The sequence below is a fragment of the Hyaena hyaena genome, unplaced genomic scaffold (assembly GCF_003009895.1).
Source record: "Hyaena hyaena isolate Hyena2069 unplaced genomic scaffold, ASM300989v1 scaffold_219, whole genome shotgun sequence".
Lineage (NCBI taxonomy): Eukaryota > Metazoa > Chordata > Mammalia > Carnivora > Hyaenidae > Hyaena > Hyaena hyaena.
The window spans coordinates 226,684-249,125 of record NW_024080850.1 but is presented as its reverse complement, the minus strand read 5'-3'; the positions used below and the strand labels follow the sequence as shown (position 1 = coordinate 249,125).

Genomic DNA, 22,442 nt, shown 5'->3' with positions numbered 1-22,442 from the left:
GCACCCGTGCTGCCTTACCCCACTCAGTGCTAGGGTATCCCTCAACCCTGTGCTGGGCCCCTTGAAGTGGGCTCCCCACTGAGCAGAAGCTACAACTGGAGTGTTATGGGAAAAGAAGCCCATTTCCATTTTTACTGTCAGGCAGCAGCACTAATGCCCCAGCCCAGGATCCTTTCAATGGCTCACAGCCAGCAGCTTGCAGAGCTGAGACTCACACACAGACAGGGAGGGGCTTTGGGGGCGAAGAAGCCCCAGGGCGTGTGATAGCTTGGCCTGAAAAGATAGCCCCTGGGCAGTGAGGGATTCTGGCCAAAGAGAAGGGTAAGGACAACTCCCTGCCCACCCCTCCACCCCCTGCCTTGTATTCCCACCTGGGGAGACCGCTGGTGGGTCTTGGTTTCTGAGCAGAGGGGTCTGCGAGTGTGTTGGAGGGAACAGAGACTTGCTGGTCCTCACTGTGGAGGCATCAGAGCGTCCCCCAGGTCCCAACCTCCCAGAGGTTCAGCCCTGCTCTGCCAGGCTGCTCCGCCTGCTCCATCCATACCGCAGCTAGGCACTGCGAAGCTGCAGGTCCACCTTAAGCGGCAGCAGCAGCGACACTGGTGGGTGGGATTTCCTGCAGGAGGTGGGCCAGTCCACAGGCCTATCCCAGGCTGGGGCAGGGTGCCCCGCGCTTCCCGAGGGGCACTCCACCCTGCCTTGGGGGAGGCTGAGGGGCTCATCCGGCCCTAGTTCTCCCACCTGCACACATTCCCAAGCATGCAGCTTGGGGCAGGACCCTGAGAAACCAGCGCCCCCTCCCCTCCTTACCCTGCCCACTCCTTAGTCCCTTCGAGTGGCCCGAGGGCTGGGGATGGACAGGAGATAAACAATGAAGGTACCCGTACAGTGTCACAAATTCCCCACCCCCATGAATGCCAGGGGGGCTCCACATGAGAGAGGTCTGACCCTATCCAGGAATAGCAGGGACATCAAGCTGACCCCAGGGACAGGCTCCAAGGTGTTTAGGGAAAGGTCTATGCAAATAGAGGCCCAGGAGGCGACCGACAGGCCACAGCGCCAGGGCCTCGGGGGTAGGAACAGAGGGCCTGGCGTTCGCCGCGGTGTTCACCCGGTGGGCAAGGACGCAGGTGTGCGACGGCTGGGTGACTTCACAGCGCCGCGGGCACTCGCCTGGCTGGGGCAACCAAGGCGAGGAACGGCCCCGCCCGGTTCATGGTCCTGAACGCCGCACAGAATGCCAGCGCAGGCGGGGCCGAGGGGGCTCGGTGGCTCCCCAGTCGGGGCGGCTCCCGCACCCAGAGTCCTGGGAGGAGGGCGTGGGGCGGGGCGGGGGCCGGGCGCGTCTGCCTGGGGTCCCAGCTCTGCCCCGCCCCGGGCCCGCCTCTGGCCCCGCCCCGGCCCCGCAGCCCACCCCTTCCTCCCCTCCGGGTCCACCTTAAGGGGCGCGCTGACATCAGCGCGCCGCCGCCGCCGCTACCCGTGGGGTGGGATTTCCTCCGCCGCCGCCGCCGCCGCCGCCGCCGCCGCCGCCGCCGCCGCCGCCGCCGCCGCCGCCGCCGCCGCCGCCGCCGGTCCTGCGCCGCGTCCAGCCCGCCCCGCCCGACCCCGGCCCGACCCCGGCCGGCCCCGCCCGCCCGGCCCCGGGGAGGGATGCGGCGGCGCGGCGCCCAGGATGCCCCGCAGCCCCGGGACGCGCCTCAAACCCGCCAAGTACATCCCGGTGGCCACGGCCGCTGCGCTGCTGGTCGGCTCCAGCACCCTGTTCTTCGTGTTCACGTGAGTCCCCCGCGTCACCGGGGGCACAGGCGACCACAGCCGGGCCAGAAGGGGCAGGGGTCGGTACAGCAAGGGATGCAGCTTGGCAGGGCTGGAGGGACAGGGCCCGTGGGCTGTGCAGGGCAGGGCATGTGGACAGGGGCGGGGAGGGCTGGGTATGGCAGGGCTGGCACCAGGGCTATGCACGAAGTGAGCCCCTCGCCTGGGCTGAGGCAGAAACAGTGAGCGTATCAGTCCTGGGGCACTAGGGACAGACAGGTGAGTTCTCTGTGTGGGGCCACTAGTGCCTGGCAGGCATCTCATGAGTGTGCCAGGCCCTGGGTGTGAGGAGCTGGGCCCAAATAGGGGAGTGTGTACTGTGGCTGCCTAGGGTGTGGTTGCAGCCCTCCCCTCCCCATGAGCTGCACGAGGCGACGTGGGTTGTAGAGAGCCACGAGCCCTCCAGCAAGGAGCTGAGGGTGGCTCTTGAGTGTCCAGCCCAGGGCCAGAGCCAAGTTGTTCCCGCGTAGGTGTGGCCTGGCCTGGCTGCCACGTGCCTGCCCCAAAGCCACGCTTGATGCTGGCCTGGCAATGCCCTCCACCCTCTCTTGACCTTCTCAGGAAGGCTCAGGGTCGAAGCAGGAGGGCCGGGCCAGGCCACACCCAGGGACACCAGCCGTGTCAGGCACTGGGACCCTTGAGTCAGAAGGTAGGCAGAGCCCGGGGCCCATGCAGACGTAACTTCTTCACCTGAGCCAGGTTGGCTCACGTATCAGCCTGTTGACAACACCGTGGTTGTGGGGTACCCCCTGCCCCAGGTACAAGTAGAGGTTGGGGGTTCCAGGCTTTAGCCATAAAGATTTGGGACCACCCCCTTCCACAGGTCCCGTGCTGAGACAGCCCAGGTAACTAAAGCTATGACCACTCAAGCCTTCCTGGGAACCTGAGGCCTCACAAGTGGCTGTAGCCAGTGAGGCCTCTGTTCGGAGGCAGGTCAGCCCCAGAGTGCAAGTGAGCCTGCAGCAGGGGTGAGTGGGAGCCGGCTTGTCACCCTTGGCCTTAGCAAGAGTGTGGATAACAGCTGTGAGGATAGCGAGTCTGCACTGGGTGCCCGTGGAGGCGCGGGAGCCCTCTACCTGGAGGCTGGGGCTGGGTGGGCACCACAGGCTGCCAAGAGCGTGTTTAAAAAAGGCCTGTGTGGACGGGCTTATTTCTGGCTTTGGCAAGCAGGCGTGTTCTTGTTACTCAGACACTGCTGGCTGTGGGGCAGAGAGGAGAGGGGCAGGTGGGCAGTGGGTGCAGGGTCTTTTGGAGGGGTGGGGCCCAACCCAGTCCTGGGTCTGGGATTTGGAAGGGTCTCAGGTGTGCTTCCTGGTAGCCTGACTTCCACTTGCTGATCCTGGTTTCTCACTCCCGAAGTGCAGGTCAGTGTTTTTCCTCTCTAACATTAAAAGTAATATGTGTTCTCTTTCAAGAACTTGTGAAATGGACGGAAGTAAATTGTTAAAGAAATTGAAATCAACCCTACCCTAGAGACCCCGCCTGTCTCTCCTCCTAGGCTCACCTAAGCCTCACTATAGTGAGTTTGTTGTGAGCCCTTCCTCTGATTTCAGAGGGCCCCTAGAAGACTGCCTTATGAACTTAACCTGACCCCAAGACCTGCCCTATGAACTTGACCTGCCGCTGATGCTCCTGGACCCTGCCAAGTTCTTCCTTCCTCTGTTCTCAGAGCTGGGGTTCTGGGTTCAGGGACACCAGCCCAGCGAGGTGCAGAGTTCCCTCAAGGGCACTGCAGGTCTTTCCCTGTGTCCTGCCTTGTGTGTGACCCACTCTGCCTGAGAGAAGGCGGCATGTGTCCCTGTGCCAAGATGGGGGTGAAGGGGCACTAACTCAGTGACCATCTAGCCAAGGGAGCCCCGATTGGCCTTGGGACAGAGCTCCCCTGACCCTCTGAGGCCACGTTCCCCAGGCCAAAAGGCCACTGGGGACCCTAACCCACCCCTGGCTCCCCTGGGGCCCTCCAAGGCAACTTCGCTCCTGAGAAGGGGTTTTGTGGGGGAAAAACGAGGCCTAGTGACACCACTCACAGCATACTGATTCCGGGCAGGCAGGGGTCCCAGTGGTCCCTTCCTTGGGACAAGCCTCTGATCACCGTAGCCCCTACACTTTCACTCTCTTTCTGGGCCCAGACCTGCTGCACACTCAGACAGGTGCCCAAGAGGGAGCAGCCCACTCCTGTGTTCTCCCCACCCTGCCCTTGGGACCCCCACAGTGTTCTTTCTTCTCTGTCTCTGCACCTTGAACTTCACTGGGTGCCTTGTGGCCCCAGGCCCCCTCTTTGCTCAGTAAACAGGAGTTGTCCCCTTTGAGGCAGGTCCACACTGACATCATACAGGGTGGAGAGCCAGGGGCCTAGAACACCAAGGACCCCTCCCTCAGGCCAGCTCACTGAGGGGACTGGGATGAGCAGGACATTCAGACATGTTGCCAGGAGAGGCTGGGGTGTAGATAGGATGACCAGAGGTGGGAGCATCCCCCTAAGAGGATGGGGAGCATCACACTGAAGGACAAGTATCCAGAGGCACTTCTCCTCCAGGAAGCCTTCCTAGGTTCCTGGTACAGTTGTGTCCCCTTGGGCCCCCAGAAACCCTTCACACTGTAGCTCAGTGCCAGGCTGGGTCAGGTTCTGGCCGGGGGGTGGGGGGAGTGGCTGGTTTCCAAGAGCCCCCAGACCAGGCCTCCACCGCAGCCCCTTTCTCCTCCCAGAGCTACTCCGCAGAATGACAGAGGACCCTGTAGACATCAGAAAGCTGGGACTGCTTTTGGACTACCAACACCTAGGACAAGGCTAGGCCCTCTTATCTCTGTCCAGGACCAAGGGGCTGACTTCTGGGACGTCACAGCTGGTTCCCAGGATGGCCCTGAGCCTTCCCCATGCTCAGAAGCCCAGACAGGCCAGAAGACCCAGGTGGATGGGGCTCCTGGCAGGGCCCACATGGGAAGGAAGGAAACTTGGGGTGAGCCCCTTGGCAGGCCTCACTGCCCAAGGCCTAGGGTATCTTTGGCCTCCTGAACCTCAGTTTCCCCATCTGCTCAGATGCCTGCAGGGATTGGAATGGGTGCACGAGGACAGAGGCCCTGCCTGGCCTGACCAGGGCAGAGCGGCCACAGACCCTCTGGTCCCAGGTGCTCCCGTGTGTGAGCATCATTCTTAAACACCGTGTTAATGAAGAACCTGATTTAAATGAAAACTCCTGAGGTAAAATTTTCCATTCCACATTTAGCTGCGGTGCGCATACTGTCCCTGCAGAACCCCCCGCCCCCACTGGGTGGTGTCTCCCTGCCGGGCCAGGCAGACTTGGGGCCTCCATCTGGGTGGGGCCCATGGTGGTGGCGTGTGGTCCTGACTCTCAGGAGGTGGGGGCTGGATAGGGAGGAGGGCTTCCAGCTTCAGAGCTGGGCCACCCCTCACCCAGGCCCGCGCTGGGCCCAGAGTATGGCTGCAGCCAGCAAGGGGTGGCCAACCCCTCCCTGGAGTGCACAGTCCCCTGGGTGGTAATGGAGTGTTGTACTTGTGGCAGAGGGGCCGTCCTGGAGCCCAGGACAGACTCAAGGTGGACCGAGCAGCACTGCCCGCCAGGCCTTGCCCACAGAACTCTTATGTCCTCATGTCCTCACACTTGCCTGGCCCACGGGGAGCCTAGGGAGGGGAGTCAGTGTGAGGAAGGGTACGTGTGCATCTATGTGTGTGTTTTTGCGCATGTGCCGGTATGTGCACAAGTGGGCACATCTGTCCTCGCAAATATTTATGCACATGTGTCTTGCATGTCGACACAGGTTGATGCGTGCTTTAACACATCTGATTTTTGAATGCGGTTATGTATGCACATGTGTCTGTGTATATGCACGTACAGACATGTATTCACACACGTGTGTTTTGGAGCGTACTGTGTATCTGTGTGTGCTTTGCATATGTGTGTGTGCCTGTGTCCCTGCAGGTTCATGAGGATGTGTGTGGGTGTGTGTCTTGCATGGGCCAGTGAGCCAGTCCTCCTTAGGCATGACCCAGGCTAGGACCCTCCTTATGGCATGGCCCAGGGGCAAAGTCCCCCCGAGGGAGGATAAGGAGGACAAAAATGCATGGGGGTGCCTGATCCTGCATCTGAGTCAAGACTGGGGGCCTGGCAGTGGTGGGCAGAGGAGGCAGTGGCTCAGGCCCCTGTTAGAGAACCTGCCCACTACCTCCCCGAAAGCCTGCCCAAAACCAGCTGAGGCCCCACCCCACTCTCCCTGGTACGCGTGGCCCCGGCATGCAGGGGGTTGGTGCCCACGGTGGACAAAGGCTGCCCACCGCCTCAGTGCATACATCACCCCCATCACAGTGCGGATTCCCAAACGCGGGCTCGTTGCTGTGCAGGTGCTGTCCACTCCCCCGGCCCCGGGCATCTCACTCAGGGCTGCCTGTGCAGCCTGGCGGGATCACTGTGACTCAGGGAGGACAGGCAGCCTGGGCCAGGGGAAGCTGTGGTCGGTGTGGCTGCGGGGAGGTCCCCATGGGTTCAGTCCTTGCCTGCCTGCATAACAGTTAGAATCCCAGCCCGGACATAGGATCACCCTAAGGCCTATGTGACAAGCTCTCCCATACCTACTCCTTGCCTGTAAAATAGAGAAACCAGAAACACCCCCCCCCCCCCCCCCCCCCCCCCCCCACAGCTGGAAGGGTGAATTTCGTGGTTCCCTGCACAGGGCAGGTTGTATCCACTGGCAAAATCCGGACAGCAGTGTTGGACAGGGCCCTTGCTCTGGCCTCCCCTATGCATCCTCTTACCTTCAGTGCGCACCCAGCTGCCGTACCCGGTATGTGCACATCTGCCGGCCCCGGCGCACCTCAGGACCTCGCAGCTCCTTCCTTCCCCAGAGCAGGCTGGCTCCACTGGTGCCACGGGACTCGCAGGTGCACCAGAGCCCACAGTTGCCTTTAATGTTTTGCTGTCAGTGTCTTGAAATTCTTGATGCATTTTAATTGTTTTTTGATGTTTGTTTATTTTTGAGAGAGAGGGAGAGACAGAGTGCAAGTGGGGAAAGGGCAGAGGGAGAGGGAGACACAGAATCCAAAGAGGGCTCCAGGCTCCAAACTGTCAGCACAGAGCCCGACGCGGGGCTCGAACCCACAAACCGTGAGAGCATGACCCAAGCTGAAGTCAGACGCCCAACCGACTGAGCCACCCTTGATGCTTTTTAAACAAGGGTGCCCGCATTTTCATTTTGTACATATCGCATAGCTAACCCTTCCCAGAAGGTACCAGGGGGAGCCGGCTTGCACCCCTGAGCGGGGCCCACAGTCCCCGACCTCTCCCTGGCTCCTGGGAGTACCTGGTTCTCTTAAGCAGCTCTCCCTTGCCTGGAGAGCCCATCCCCACTGGCATTTTGGCTTCTGTCCCCACCCCACCTTGCTGAGCAGACAGACCATGCCTCAGGGGCCCACTGTCACTTTGCTGAATGGGATTGGATCAGAGACCACAGCATACATTCAGCACCATCTGTATGCCAGGCTCCAGCCCACAGGGATGGGGAATGTGGAAGGTGTCTCCTGGTAGGTGCTGAGCTGCCTGGACAGGGGGTGGTGGAGAAAAGCTCTCCCGGCAGAGGGGACCTGTGTCCTCGGGGAGTGCATCCACCTCCACAGCAGGTCCTGGAGAAAAGGAAGGGGTGACTTGCGGCTCCTGGCCCGCTGAGCCTGCTGCCGTGGGAAGTGGAATCTTTAAATAGCCTCTCGCTTTCCACTAAAAATAGCGAAGTTCTGCTGCCATGGAGGTGGTTGCTGGGGTGGCGGGGCTGGCTCCTGGCCAAGACAGGCGTGGGTGCGCCAGCGTGGCCGGTGTGCGCTGGGGTGGTGGGCAGGGCCATGGGCAATGCTCACCCTGCTGGAGGCCACAGTGCCCTGTCTTCCTAGCCAGGGTACCATAGGGGATCCCCTCTGGCACTCCAGCTCCACAGAGGGGCTAGTTATAGGAAGGGAAACCACTCCCAGCCCCCAAGTGGGTGCCCCTCACTTGTCAAAACAGCCAGGAGACATGGGAGAGATCAGGAGCCCGAGGCTAGAGGAACTTTGTGGGAGCCAAGTGAAGAGACTCAGGGTCAGGGCAGGGGGCCATGGGCCACGTGCCCAAGGACTGGTGGGTCTCCAGAGAGGGGGCCTCTGGTCAGGTCCCAAGAGGGCTGAGGAGGACACTCTCTGTGACAAAACACCCACCAGGGAGGTGTGTGTGTCATCCTTATGGGGTGCCAGGAGTCTCGAAAGGCTTCCTGGAAGAGGGGGCAGCCTTGGAGCCAAGGGCTGAGGGGTGGAAAGAGATGGTGAGCATCTGCAGGGTATCGTGCTTTTCTAGATCTCCAGGTGTTCTGCGCTGCCACATGGATAGTAAGGTGACAAACTGAAAAGAAGGGAAAGGAAGGGGCCGCCTGGATAGAGATGTGCCCAGTGACCCAGATGCTGAGACTTTACCCCTCAGGGAAGAACAGGGGTGACAACCCACCATGCGTTTAGTGACTGAGAATTTTCCCTGGTAAAGGGGCCTTGCTGGGCTGGGGACAGATCTGGTAAGGGTTGGGGCTGCCCTCTGTCATAGTGCACAGGCAGAGTGGGCTCGTTTCTCATCCTGGACTCCGCCTCCAGTCTGCCACCCCTCCTGAAAGTGGGATGCCAGGCCCACAGGCCTCTCTGAGCCTCAGTTTCATCAACTGTGAGTTGAGGTCCTAATAGCCACCTGGAGGGTTGCTGAAGCCGGCGTTGGCATACAGAGAGCCCACACACCGTGCACGAGGTGCTCAGCCCCGATGGTTGAGTAGAGGAACAGCGGGCTGATAGACGGGGGTTTCCTAGCAGGGATGTGGCTGCAGTGGCCTTCTTGGCTCCCACACTGAGCCCTGATGGTGGCCTCGATGGTCCAGCCTTTCTGTGTCTGGCCATGCCTAATTCATCTGTCCCCACAACTCCTACCCATGCATCTGCAGCCCCCCCCCAGACCCACCTCTGTCCTGCTATCCAATGCAGGTGCCCATGGTTGACTCGAGCTGTGTCCCCAGCCGTTCCTGTCTACAATGGCATCATCTTCCTCTTTGTCCTGGCCAACTTCAGCATGGCCACCTTCATGGACCCTGGCGTCTTCCCCCGAGGTAGGGCCCTGTGCTAGGCACAAAATCTGCTCACTTTCACTAGAGTGTGAGTGGCTGGCATGAAAGAGCCTGTCAGGGTTGGGTCCTGGTGGGTGGGCTGGCAGAGATCCAGGAAGGACTCTCCTGCCAGGGAAGTCACTTTCCTGCCACCCTCCCCTGGTTCTGGCTCACAGCGGATGAGGACGAGGATAAGGAAGATGACTTCCGGGCCCCACTGTACAAGAATGTGGACGTGCGGGGCATCCAGGTCCGAATGAAGTGGTGTGCCACCTGCCATTTCTACCGTCCACCTCGCTGTTCCCACTGCAGCGTCTGCGACAACTGCGTAGAGGTGACCATCCTGCCACCCTGTCCTCCCCCATCACCATGTCCCTCCTCTCCCACCCACCTTGTGCCCTGACTCATTGCTCCTGCCCAGGACTTTGACCACCACTGCCCCTGGGTCAACAACTGCATCGGGCGCCGCAATTACCGATACTTCTTCCTGTTCCTGCTGTCACTCAGCGCACACATGGTGGGTGTCGTCGCCTTTGGCCTGGTCTATGTGCTGAACCACGCTGAGGGACTGGGAGCCGCCCACACTACCATCACGTATCCTTGGCCTGACCACAAAGACAGTGTGGGCTGGGGGCACATTCCACAGGGGAAACTGAGGCTCGGGGTGGGGGGTGGGTTGACTGCCTGGGAGTCCCCAGGGGGTGGGTGGCCATCCCTGGTTGGGTGGTGGTGGGAAAGGTTTGTTCACAGGCACCTGCTCCATGTTTTTGCCTACGGCCATTGGCCTTAACGGGCCAGCATGGCTGTCATGTGTGTGGCAGGCCTCTTCTTCATCCCTGTCATCGGCCTCACTGGCTTCCATGTGGTGCTAGTCACTCGGGGGCGTACCACCAACGAGCAGGTGCTGACCCTAGGAGGGGGCCATGCAGTGATGGGGATTGGGGGGGGCCCCCTATGGGTCAAGAAGGCCAGGGCTACAGGACCATGTGGGAGAAGGGCATCAGGGAAGGGCTACCGGAGCCCTCGGCTTGAGGTGGCCTACGCAGCTTCCATAGGGGGAGGATCTGGCCCTGGGGACCCTGGGTGGGGGCGTGGAGTATGGGGCCTCACCTGCTCTGTCCCTCTGCTCACTCCCACCTGTGGACAACTGTACTACCAGTAACTCAGGGCCCAGAAAGTACAGCTTCCTGCAGGGACACTCGGGGTAAATGGGTGGGGGACACCCATGGGCTGATCCTGCCCGGCCTACATCTGAGGAACCCCAGCTATCCCTGCCTGTCCCCCTGTCCGCCTTGGCCTGGACCTTGGGTGGCCAGGCTGGCTGAGGGGTCCCATGTCCACAGGTGACGGGGAAGTTCCGTGGGGGCGTGAACCCCTTCACCCGAGGCTGCTATGGGAATGTGGAGCACGTGCTGTGCAGCCCTCTGGCACCCCGGTGAGGCCTGGACGGGGTGTCAAGGGGCCTCTGCTGGGTTTGGGGTGGGCAGGTGCGGACCCTCAGCCTGGTCTACTTTTGCCCTTGGCAGGTGTGGCCAGCCTTGCCCTTGGTGAACGTTCAGGCCAGGTCACCCTGGCCATTGACCCCTCTGCCCCTGGTGCAGGTACGTGGTGGAGCCTCCCCGGCTGCCACTGGCTGCTCGCCTGAAGCCTCCTTTCCTTCGGCCTGAGCTCCTGGAACGAGCTGCCCCACTCAAGGTCAAGCTTAGTGACAACGGGCTGAAGGCTGGCCTGGGCCGCAGCAAGGTGGGGGTCCTGGGATCAGGTAGGGGATGGGGTGAAGGCAGACCCTTGAAGGCAGGAAGCAGCTATGTTAGAAGGGGCCTAGAAGTGGAAGGGGGAGGAATTGGGTAGATCCTGGGGAATGGTCTAGAGCCCAGGGCCCAGGGAGGAGTCCCTAGTTATGCCCCACCCCTGGCCCATGCCCTACCTACCACTGACCACGCCCCCTCCCAGTCCAAGGGCAGTCTGGACCGGCTGGATGAGAAGCCGCTGGACCTGGGGCCGCCATTGCCCCCCAAGGCGGAGGCCAGCACGTTCGGAGGCGACCTGCAGACCCCACGCCCGAGCAGTGCTGGTGAGGTGGGGGTGGCCAGACAGAGGGAGGGACATGGATTGACCCCAGCCTGACTGCGGTCCATCTCCCCAGAGAGCGCCCTGTCGGTGCAGAGGACCAGCCCCCCGACACCTGCCATGTACAAGTTCCGGCCTGCCTTTCCCTCGGGTCCCAAGGCGCCCTTCTGCGGGCCTGGTGAGCAGGTGAGGAGGCCTGGCCCCTCCCCAGGAGGTCCTGCTCTACCCATCCTGGAGACCCTGTCCCCAGAGGCCTCACCCCAGAGGTCCCACTCCTAGAGGTCCCACCTCTGGGGCCATAGGGTCATAGAGAGCCTTGTGGGTGCCAGCAGGACCTTACCCTGTGGGCATCCCAGCTAGGCACGAGGGAAGGCCTGGCACAGGCAGTCCTGGCTGGCCCCTTCTCCTTGGCTAGCATTGCCCGCTGGCCTGGTAGGCGGCTGCCCCCAGGAGCAGTGTGTGCCAGGATGCCTGGAATTCCACCATTAGTCACTCTGTAAGGCCCACGGGAAGGCTTCAGAAGAATTTGAGATTGTTTAAGAAAGCACATTTATTTTTTCTGAGTTGTATAAGTACTCTACGATCGCTGTGGAGCAGTTGGCAACCCTGGACAGCTTGAGGAATGATCCAGAACCCTGAGCATTCCCAGGCTGCCCACCCTCCTTCAAGGCTGTCTGAGAAGCTAGCCTGTGACCGGGCCAGTATACCTAGACAGCTCCCCACCAGTGCCCTGCTCAACCCTGGGTCTCAGGACCTTCTGGGCTAGACAGGGAGTCTGGGCTTCCCTGGCCAACATGCCCTGGCCCTGCACCAGGTGGAGTGCCTGTTACCCCTTCTTGGGAATGGGAGGCTTTAGGTATCCTCACCTGCCTCATCTCCTTCCTGGGATTGTCCTGGATCCCTTGAGGATTCTGGCTGGTTGGCCAAGTACCCCAAGGCCACATTTGTCCCTACCAATGCCTCGTTCTCGGTTTTGAGGTTATGCAGGCTCTCGTCCCTAGTTCAAGCCTGCTCCCACATGCCTTGATTCAGGGAGAATCACATCCTCCCTGTTGCTGTGGCTGCCCCTGGTCCCTCCCCAGGAGACCCTGCCCAGGTGGGCTCTGAGGGTACTGCCCTGGGTGGATGGAGCAGTCAGCTCTGGTCTTACCCTGCAGAGACCCCTATCCTCAGGTATGAGGTGCCCAGCAGAGGGCTCTGGGTCACTATGTGGTTATTATGTCTCCTCAAGGTCCAGCTCCTGTGGCTGTCCCCACAGCCCCCTCCATTCCCCCAGGGAAGTACAAGCAGGAGCAGGGTACACAGCCTTCCCTGGGGAGGCAGCATCTGGGTGCTCTGGTCTACCCTGTCCCCACTTCTGTGGTGCACAATGAAGAGGTAGTCAGGGGTGGAGAGCTTCCAGGAACAGCTTGTTGGTTGCACGCATGGCTACTCTTGATGTCACCAGGATTGTAACCTCTGTGTGGACACAGAGCACGTGGTGGCTGGGCAGTGGCAGAGGTGTACCCTCTCTCCTGCAGGTCCCGGGCCCTGACTCCCTGACACTGGGGGAGGACAGCATCCACAGCCTGGACTTTGCGTCAGAGCCTAGCCTGGATCTCCCCGACTACACGCCCGGAGGCCTGCATGCAGCCTACCCGCCGTCCCCGCCACTCAGTGCTGCTGATACCTTTTCGGGTGCCTTGCGCTCCCTGAGCCTCAAGGCAGCAAGCCGACGGGGTGGGGACCACGTGGCCCTGCAGCCTCTGCGCTCTGAGGGCGGGCCCCCCACGCCCCACCGCAGCATCTTCGCCCCCCACGCACTGCCCAACCGCAATGGCAGCCTGTCCTACGACAGTCTGCTTAACCCCGGCTCTCCCAGTGGCCACACGTGCCCAGCCCACCCCTCAGCTGGCATGGCCAGCTACCGCTCACCCTACCTGCACCCAGGGGCGGTGGGTGACCCGCCACGACCCCCGCCCCGTAGCTTCAGCCCAGTGCTGGGTCCCCGGCCACGGGAGCCCTCACCTGTGCGCTATGACAACCTGTCCAGGACCATCATGGCCTCCATCCAGGAGCGCAAGGACAGGGAGGAGCGGGAACGGCTGCTGCGCTCCCAGGCTGACTCGCTCTTTGGCGACTCGGGCGTCTATGATGCGCCCAGCTCCTACAGCCTGCAGCAGGCCAGCGCACTGTCTGAGGGCCCCCGGGGCCCTGCCCTGCGCTATGGTTCCAGAGATGACTTGGTGGCAGGGCCTGGCTTCGGCGGTGCCCGCAACCCCGCGCTGCAGACTTCACTGTCCTCGCTGTCCAGTGCCGTGAGCCGGGCACCGCGGACCTCCTCCTCTTCCCTGCAGGCTGATCTGGCCAACAACAACGCCCCTGGGCCTCGCCCCGGCAGCGGCTCACACAGGTCCCCGGTGCGCCAGGGCCCACCCTCCCCACCCAGCACACCCCGCTCACCCTCCTATGCAGGCCCCAAAGCTGTCGCCTTCATCCACACGGACCTCCCGGAGTCGCCACCCTCGCTGGCCATGCAGAGGTAGGTTCCAGAGGGCAGGGGGCTTCCCAGCACACGTCAGGTGTCTAGCCACCTGTGGGGCCTCTTGGCTGAGCACATGGGGGTTGTCCAGGAAGCCAATGGCTGCCTCCAGGGGTGGACCTCACCCTCTTTGGAGGCTCCTGGCCAGTCTATGTGGGGGTCACCCAGCTGTAAGGACACCCTGGCACATCCCAGGATGGGGGGGCAGGAGGATTTGCATCTTGAGCCCGGTGCTGCAATTCTCCCCCAGCTGGTGTCACCAAGTGTAGCAGGGACCCTGGGGCTTCTTCCTCTGGAGATGGTGTCTGTCCAGGAGGCTGCGTCTGGGGGACATCACCCCATGGCAGAACATGCTGCCATGAAGTAAGGGCTTCTTTGCTCAGAGATGGGGAAACTGAGGCCTAGCGGGGCAGGCTGGTTCTAGCCCCCTAGCAGATGGGTAATTGGAAGTTAGGCTGGCTGCCTTGCAGGGTCAGGTCCAAGTATATAAGAACACCTGGTGTGTGCTGGGCCCCACAGCGGGTGCATGGGGATTGTCAAGGTGTCACCCTTGTCACATTGAGCACAGGCCCGGTCAGGGAGGAGGTCCATGTTGTGGGTATGACTGGCCCAGTGGGTGGCAGCCGAAGGAGGGAGGGGCTCCCACCTTTGTGGATGTTTGGGCAGCAAAAATTGGTCAGTACTAGGCAGGCTGGAGGGCAGGAAGACCTCCCCTCATCTTCCTAGGAGGGAGCAGGAAAGGTGCTCCACAGTCACCCCTGGGCTCCCCTGCTTGGGGTGTTAGAACAGTGTAGGGCCTGGGGGCTTGGCCAGTGTCCACCTGGCCTCCCTGTGCTCCGAGGTCTGTGCCAGTGGGAGGGACCAAGGGACCTGGGAGGAGGGTGTGATGGCCATTCTGACATCTGTCTGCCTGTCCTGTGACGGCAATAGCCCTCCCTCTGTAGGCTCTGCTTCCCCACCCATTTGCTGGGTGGGACCTTCTGAGCTCAGAGGCAGGGACTGCCCCGGGCTCTGTCTACGTCTGCATCATCTGTCCTGTTGCCTCCGCTGGCCTCTGTCATGCCGTGATCCCATGTTCACTGTGGGTGTGCGTGTATGTGCTTGTTTTGATGCAGGGACCACCCTCAGCTGAAGACCCCCCCAAGTAAGCTTAACGGGCAGTCCCCGGGCGTGGCCCGCTTGGGGCCTGCTGCTGGCCCCCCAGGGCCCTCCGCCAGCCCTGCCCGGCACACGCTCGTTAAGAAGGTGTCCGGCGTGGGTGGGACCACGTACGAGATCTCAGTGTGAGGACTGACTGCCATCCATCCGCCGTGGAGCCCCGGGGACCAGGACCCCCAGCGGCTGCCCCCCCTCCCGACTTCTCTGCCCCGGGAGATGAGGAGGCCCAGGCCTGGTGTGGACACGTCAGCAGAAGAGACCACGCCTCCACGAGCCTGTCCCTCTTCCTCCGCCCGTCCATTCACCCATCTGCTCGCCAGGGCGCAGCTGGGCCGAGGGCCCCCAGGCTGCAAGGATCTGTGTGTTGGTACCCTTGCTCCCACAGGTGGGGGCGGCGAGGGGGGTGTGGACTGCATCTGCACCGCCTGCACCCATGCCCCTGAGGTTGTCCCCAGGCTGGCCCCTACCTACTCCCCTTACGGACGGGTCACTGTGGCCCAGAGACAGACAGAGAGGCCTGGGTCCCTGGCTGTACTGGGCCGAGGCCCCACCACCTGGCTGCTCCTAACTCGTTGCCTTTCAGGGACCTGCTGGAAGCTTGTAGCTTGGCAAGGCCAGTTCTTCGGGGAGTCCAGCCCCGGCCTCCAGGCACCCAGCTCTGGGACTGCTCTGGGTTCTGACAGACAGGTGGACGATGGACAGACAGACAGCCAGCTGTGGGTGGGGTCTCGGCTCCGTGTGTCCTGTCTCACCCAGCTGGTGGGTGCGTCCCCATGTCTGTGCGCTGAGCTGCCATGCCACGTCCCATGTGTTAACGCTCGGGCCCCCTCTGCCCCCACTGCCGGGAAACTCGCTTTCATTGAAGCCTTAACCTCTGCTTTATGCTCTTGTGGGAGGCGACTGGGGGCAGGTGGGAGCAGGCACGGGCTGGACGCTGCCACAGGGTGCCCATGAGACCAGGAGTCCCCTCCCTGCCAAACTGGAGATTCCCCACCCCATGGCATGCCAAGCCTGGGCCCTGCTGGAGCCTTGGCACCCTCGTGGGAAGCACATCGGGGAGGGGGTCAGAGTTTTGCCTGGTGCCAGGGACCCGAGAGTAAGCACACGGCAGCGTCCGCTTGCGTTGTGTCTGTTTTATGTTTTTATATCTACATCTATATATCTATAATTTTATTAAAAAAAGAAAAAGAGTCATTTTGATCCTTTCCTTCAGCAAGGCCAGGGTTGTTACTGCAATGCGGGGCTCCAGGGGCAGGGGGCAGAGCAGGTCAGGCTCTGGGAGAGGTGTTGGCCAAAGGTATGGGTATTCCTTGAAGCTGAGTTGGAAGCCTGGGAGGTGGGGGCCGGTCGATGGGTCTTTGGCTGACGGGTATGAGGCTCCCATGGGTCTGCATCATCCCTGGTAGTAACAGGGTATTTAGAGAGAGGTTGGGGTTGCAGCCACCCCAGTGCCCCCTGGGAACCCAAGGGCTTTGGAGGGAGATGGAGTAGGGGAAGTAGGGGGTGCATTTTGGGCCACCTGCTGGCTGAGGGCCCTGTGGGGGCCATGGGTGCACCCTGTAGCTACACTTACTAGAACTCACCCTCCTGGCAACCTGAGTGCCTCCCCTACTCCCCACCTCCCACTGCCAAATGTTGGGGGTAGGGGTATTGGGAATCCATAGCTTTTTAGGCCTGAGACAGCCAGGTCAAAGATTGGGGGTCTGGGGCACAGGCTGGCCCAATGTGGGAGGCTAGCTGGGCCTCGGACCCTGCACTGGGCAGCCATGCCCCATGCTGACCTCCACCTTTCTGCTTCTCTCTCTGGGACGCTGCGGCCCACAGGGGGCGGATCGGCACCTGCAGCCGTGGATGGGGCCGGCGTGGCCAGCCCAGGGTGCCCCCCGGCCTGCACCTATGCCACCTTGGCCTCCCTGAGGACCGCCCGCCGCTGCGGGCACCCTGGAGCCCGGCCACCAGGGCGCCCCCCCGAGGGGCTATGTGCCGCCTGCACTCGGCCGCCTCCAGCCTTTTCCCCAGTCTTTCGGGGCCTGAGCGGGACACCAAGTAGGCAGCTCCAGGACCCCAAGAGGCCAGCCCAGGAAGCCAGGCTGCCACAGACCCTGGGCTGTGGGCTGGGGGTCCCCTCTCCACCAGCCGCACCTTGACTGACTCCCAGCCCACTGGGGCTTGTGACCCTGTGCCCACCCACCTCAGGAAGTCCCCATCTGCTGCAGGGGGTCCAGCACCCCAGGCAGGGGCCCTGGAGCTGCTGGGACCAGCACGGCCTTCCCGGGGTGTTGTACCAATCACCCCAACCTCCCTGCCTGACCAAGCACTTTAGATGCCACTTCCTCCCCAGGGAGCCCAGGCCTCTGTGGGTTGGGCTGGGGTGGGGGTCTCAGGTTGCCCCTGCAGGTCACTGCACTCCCCCCTCCCCACACCCAGCACATGAACAGATGCCTTAACCTCTTGGAGCCGCCAGCCTGGTGAGTCATCCAGGCCCTACCCGGGCAGGGAGGAGATCCTGCCAGCCCAGTGTGTTCCTGGTGACAGCTCTGCCCAGCCCCACCTGGCAGTCTTCACTCTTTCACTCCGAGATGTGGCACCTGGGGGACCTCAGACGGCCTGGCTGCCCACAGCCCTGCAGTCCCTGCCAACCAGCCAGGGCCTGGGCGCCCCCAGGGGCAGGGCAGAGCTCTGGGCAGCCCTTTTCCTGCCTGGGCGGTGCCTCTAATTCTCCCACTTGGGGATGAGCAAGCCACAAAGCTATTCTCTATTGTTCGAAAAGGTATTTCCCCCACCCCCATTTAATGCCCTAAATAAAATTTTTGGTGTTTACCTCCATGGCTCCGTCCACCAACGTGGTCCCCCTGTCCTCTGAGCCTTGGGGCAGTGCCAGGAGGCTGGACTGGACAGGGACCCTGGGTCCGGGAGGGGACAGGAGTGGGAGGTGGGAGGGTGGTGGCCAGTCAAATGTGGGGAGGGTGGGGTGGTCGGCCAGATAGGGACAGACGGTTACATGACGGGTGTGAAGTCAGTGGGTCAGCAGAGTCAGGGCTGAGAACCTGATCCCTGAACTCTACTGATGGGGTCCAGCCCCAGGGATGAGGCCTGAGGACCCTTGTCTTTCAGTGGAGACCCTCTTGCTACACCCTCTGCTCAGAGCCCTCCCTGGTGGCCAGGGGTGGGCTGGGGGCTTCCTGTGGAGGCGCTGATGACCAGCGGACAGATGGGCTGTGGGCACTGAGGCAGGGGCACGACCCTGAGGAATCCCCACCATGAGATCGCCGTCAGAAGGCTGCAAAACCACCTACCCCCCTCCCCTGTTTCCATGGAAACAAGCTCACACGCTGTGTGTGTCACGACTGTATGTCCAGCCGCAGGCCCAGCCCTCAGGACAGACCCCGCCTCCACCCTTCTCCACAGCTCCTGGCGGGGACAGTGCATGGCAGTGCTGTGGGCAGGGGCCGGCGCGGCCGCTGGGCACCCGGGGCAGCGCCGGCTGCCTGGCCTCCTCCTCGCTGGGGCCTCTGGGCCTCCGGCCTAGAAGGGCAGGAAGTCATCCACCTCCAGGTGCAGGAACGGGCCCAGCAGGGCCCGGAGCTTCCAGACAGCGGCGCGGCTCAGCAGGGGAGGCACCAGCCCCTCGAAGGGCGCGGGGTCCACCACGTACACGTAGGCGGCGGTGCAGGCCAGCAGGGCGCCCAGCAGCAGCCTCAGGGCCAGCAGCCTGCGGGCGTCGGCGGTCAGGGGGCGGGGGTGCCCATGGGGATGGTCCCAGGGGACTGGGCTGTGCCCGTGCACTCACGCAGCCACCTACCAGAGCTGGCTTTTGAGGCCCTCAGAACATCCCAGCTGCGGCCTTGCCTTCTGCAGGGGAGCGGCTGGGTCAGAGCTTGCCTCCAATGGCAGGGGTGCTGGGAGTTCTTACCTTCCCCCCACTTCCCCACCCCCGCCCAGGACAGGCACCTGCAACGATGTCTCAGGGTCCCCTGGCCCCTGGTGTGGCTCCCGCTTTGGGGCCTCCTCCACTATAGCCCACATCTCCTCCCTGAGAGGGGCCTCCAGGGTGAGGTCAGACTGGGAAAGGGTGTGGGGTGGGGGGCTTACTGCTATGCATGCCATCTGCTGCTCCTTCCTGGCCTGGGTGCGGCACTGGGCACGCTCCCTGGGGGCGGGGGCTGTACAGTCAGGGCCATGTACGTCCCCCACCCCATCCTGCAGCACCTCTCAGTCTGGTGTAGTGGAACTGGGGAGGGGTCAGGGGTTGATCCACCCATCCTGGCCAGAACACCAGCCCCTTTCCCAGTTCAGCCAGGCCCCCAAGCCCCTGACCCTGCACATCACCCTAGAATCTCCAGCTGAATGTCCTCCATCTGGGCTAGTACTCCCCGGATGTCCTTCTTGAGGTTCTGGGGGGAGGGGCAGAGGAAGTAAGACCCGTCCTCTAACCCTGACTATTCTGCTGTATTCCCCTGTTTCTCAAAGCTCCCCTGCCCCTGCACTCTCTGCCTCGTCCCTGTTCCCTTAATCCTCCAGGTGTCACCCTTTGAGGACCTACCAGGAGGCCAGTGGCCTGGTTGTTCAGGGCCATGTGTACCTCGGCCACGCCATCCCACACCTGGTGGGAGAAGGGAGGCTAGGTCACATGCTCCAAGGAGCAGGACCCATGGATGTGTCCCACCAGGTGGTTCCCCCAGGGGCTGTCCCGTCCCAGCCAGGCAGGCACCTCGGTAATGGCCATCTTCTTCCTCTCAAAGGACAGTCGGATCTGCTGCAGTTCATTCTGGAGGATGGGCACCGTGTGGGCACAGGCAAGGGTAGCAGTGTCAGCTCCTTCCTCCTCTAGCCACTTAGGACTGCAGCATGAAGGACACCCCCATCCCTGGCCCAGCTCCCGGGGATCCACCTGAGACTGCTCCATGAAGGACCCCACCCCAGGACCAGCTCCCAGGGACCCTCACCTGAGACTGCTGCACGAAGGAGACCCCTTCCTCCCCACCCAGGACCAGCTCCCAGGGACCTACCTGAGACTGCTGGACGAAGGACTCTTCCCCCCGGCACAGCTCCCGCCGCAGCAGCTGCAAGGGCGCCCTGTCCTCCAGGGTCCGGGTACTGGTTCGCTCGGGAGTCTGTGGAAGAACCCTTGGGTCAGCCCCAAGGCTGTGGGCAGCATCTGTGGGCACCGACTGCTTGAGAGCCAGAGCAGGGGTATGGTGCATGGGGTCACTGGGTCATTCCTGACAGCTGCCCTCTGTCCGGCTGGGGCCAGATGTCTGCCATGGACTTACCCAGGCCAGGGCCGTGCAGCTCGAATGCTCCGGGCACAGGGGCAGGAACTGCTGTCCTGGCCCCAGGAGGGCCCCCAGCTGCTCCCGCAGATCCTGGTTCTGTCTTTTCTGAGGGTGGGAGGCAGAAAGATGGGAGTGCTTGTCATAGCCACTTCTTGGGCAGGGGACTGAGGCAGTGGGGGCTGGGGCAGAAGCTGCGGCTCTGCGAACAGCTTCAAACCCATTGCACAGATGGGCTCTGAGCCTGGGCTGGCCCCACAGCCTTGGTGGGCTCTTCACTTACCAGAGTCTGGTTTTCCTGCTCCAGCTGGAGGAAGGACTGCTCTGCAGAACCCAGGGGCACGCCCTGGAGCTGGGAGGGAGCTGCCCTGGGTGAGCCTGGGGTCCCTGCCCCCGTTGGCAAGGGTGGGCAAGGGCAGGGTCTGGGCCCTGAGCTGGGCGCCCCCCCTGCCCTGGGTGCCCCTTGCTCTCGTCCTGAGTGCAGGGGCCAGCCCCACCCCAGCCTTGCCTCCACTTGCCCTTGTCTCGTCCCCGTTGGGTCTCTCGGTCTCTGTCGCTGCATCTCTCCCTCTTCGTTTGCGATAAAGTTCCCAGGTACCTCAGCCCCTACCCTGGGCCCCCCGCTCCCTACCTCCGGAGGTGGGAAAGGCCTGGTTGACTCTATCGAGTGAGTGGAGCTGAGAGGTACCAGGCAGGGCCACCTTACAAACCCCTGGCAGGGTGAATCCAGGCATCCTCCATGGCTGCTCGAAGCTGACGGTTGGGGGCACTGGGGGTGGGAGTGGCCACAGGGGCCCAGGGTTTTTGGCGCCTCCATAACCCCTTCTTAACCCCAGGTCTAGGCTCTAGCCTGGCCCAATCTGCCACCCTCTTATTGAGGGCCCTCTAGCGGTCATGGCTCACAGGTCTTCCTCAAGGGTGCCTGTCACAAAGGCCTGGGCACATCCAGGGTGGTCACAATGGGCCAGGGTGGGGGTGGCCAGAGCCAGGGCTGGTGGGGCCCCTCCCACCACATCCCTGTTCTTAAAGTGCTCTCCTCTGCTCACCCCCTCTGCCTCTTCCTCACCCTAGCTCACTCACCCGCCTTAGCTATTTTCTGAAAACCTAAAACAGATAATGCAGACGCAAGGTTAAAACAAAACCAAATGCCAAACAAGGTGTCCAGTGTGACCCTCCCACCTCAGTCCCCCGCCCTCCCCCCAAGCCTGTTCATGAAGCTCCTTCTGGGGTCAGCTGCACATTCTGCACAGCCGATTGCCCTGTGCCCTCACCTCTTCATCACACGGGGTTAGCCCACCACCTGGCTTTTTTTACCTAACCTATCTTCGAGATTTTATTTTTTAAAAATCATTCATTAAGCATTTACTTTAATGGTTCTGTAAGATGATTATCATCCTCTTTATAGATGGGGAAACTGAGGCACAAAGACATTGCGTCGCTTGCCCAAGGTCATATCGCTGTTAAGTGATGGATGCAGAGTCAAGAGTGCTCTTCAGTGTTTCAGAGGCCTTCTTCCGCCCCCCAGAGATGTTTATTTTAAAATTTTTAACTTGAGTATAGTTAGCATACAGTGTTATATTAGTTTCAGGTGTAAAATACGGTTATTCAACACTTCCATATATTACCCAGCGCTCATCACAACCTCCTTACTCCCCATCACCTGTCTCCCCACCTCCCCCTCTCCCCACCTCCTCTCTGGCCACCGTGTCCGTTCTCTATAGTTAAGAGTCTGTTTCTTGGTTTCCCTGTTTTTGTTTGTTTGTTCGTTTTGTTTCTTATATTCCATGTATGGGTGAAATCATATGGTGTTTGTCTTTGACTGACTTATTTTACTGAGCATTATATCCTCTATATCCATCCTTATTGTTGCAAGTGGGAAGATTTCACTTTTTTTACGGCTGAGTAATATTTCATTACATATATATATATACACATATATATACATATATATATATACACACATATATATACATATATATATATACACATATATATATACATATATATATATATATATACCACATCTTCTTCTTTACCCATTCCTCTATTGATGGACGCTTGGTCTGTTTCTGTAGTCTGGCTATTATTGATAATGCTGCTATAAACATTGGTGGTGGATATATCTATGTATCTTTTTGAATTGGTGTTTTTGTATTCTTTGGGTAAATACCCAGGAGTGGAATTACTGGATAATATGGTAGTTCTGTTTTCAATTTTTAAAAAAACCTCCACACTGTTTTTGCAGAGCGGCTGTACCAGTTTGCATTCTTTTCTAAAAAAATTTTTTTTAATGTTGTATTTCTTTCTGAGAGAGGGAGAGAGACAGCATGAGCAGGGGAGGGTCAGAGAGAGAGGGAGATACAGAATACGAAACAGGCTGGCTGTCAGCAAAGAGCCCAATGCAGGGTTTGAACCCATGAACCGTGAGATCATGACCTGAGCTGAAGTTGGACGCTTAACCGACTGAGCCACCAGTTTGCGTTCCTACT

The 22,442-nt window shown here is 61.0% G+C and overlaps 2 protein-coding genes across 4 annotated transcripts; one reads left to right on the top strand and one right to left on the bottom strand.

Moving 5' to 3' along the window:
* The first annotated feature begins 1,614 nt into the window (after nucleotides 1-1,614).
* On the top strand, nucleotides 1,615-17,495 carry ZDHHC8 (zinc finger DHHC-type palmitoyltransferase 8). Of its 2 annotated transcripts, none has more exons than XM_039242896.1 (11): nucleotides 1,615-1,779; nucleotides 8,813-8,934; nucleotides 9,108-9,265; nucleotides 9,353-9,525; nucleotides 9,730-9,832; nucleotides 10,275-10,366; nucleotides 10,533-10,674; nucleotides 10,885-11,005; nucleotides 11,078-11,187; nucleotides 12,522-13,522; nucleotides 16,505-17,495. In XM_039242896.1, exons 1-11 carry the CDS (start codon nucleotides 1,676-1,678, stop codon nucleotides 16,728-16,730), a joined length of 2,352 nt encoding a protein of 783 aa, XP_039098827.1. In that variant the 5' UTR covers nucleotides 1,615-1,675; the 3' UTR covers nucleotides 16,731-17,495. The 2 variants fall into 2 exon arrangements, with proteins under 2 accessions (XP_039098827.1, XP_039098828.1); XM_039242897.1 differs by lacking the exon at nucleotides 16,505-17,495 and adding an exon at nucleotides 14,638-15,871.
* Nucleotides 16,017-20,850, bottom strand: CCDC188 (coiled-coil domain containing 188). 2 transcript variants are annotated; one of them, XM_039242899.1, is made up of 10 exons: nucleotides 20,237-20,850; nucleotides 19,954-20,061; nucleotides 19,690-19,794; nucleotides 19,392-19,448; nucleotides 19,224-19,283; nucleotides 19,010-19,074; nucleotides 18,773-18,830; nucleotides 18,483-18,532; nucleotides 17,502-17,583; nucleotides 16,017-16,079 (listed from the first exon to the last, which is right to left on the bottom strand). In XM_039242899.1, exons 1-10 carry the CDS (start codon nucleotides 20,768-20,770, stop codon nucleotides 16,074-16,076), a joined length of 1,125 nt encoding a protein of 374 aa, XP_039098830.1. In that variant the 5' UTR covers nucleotides 20,771-20,850; the 3' UTR covers nucleotides 16,017-16,073. The 2 variants fall into 2 exon arrangements, with proteins under 2 accessions (XP_039098830.1, XP_039098829.1); XM_039242898.1 differs by lacking the exons at nucleotides 16,017-16,079; nucleotides 17,502-17,583 and adding an exon at nucleotides 18,016-18,392.
* Nucleotides 20,851-22,442: the final 1,592 nt, after the last annotated feature.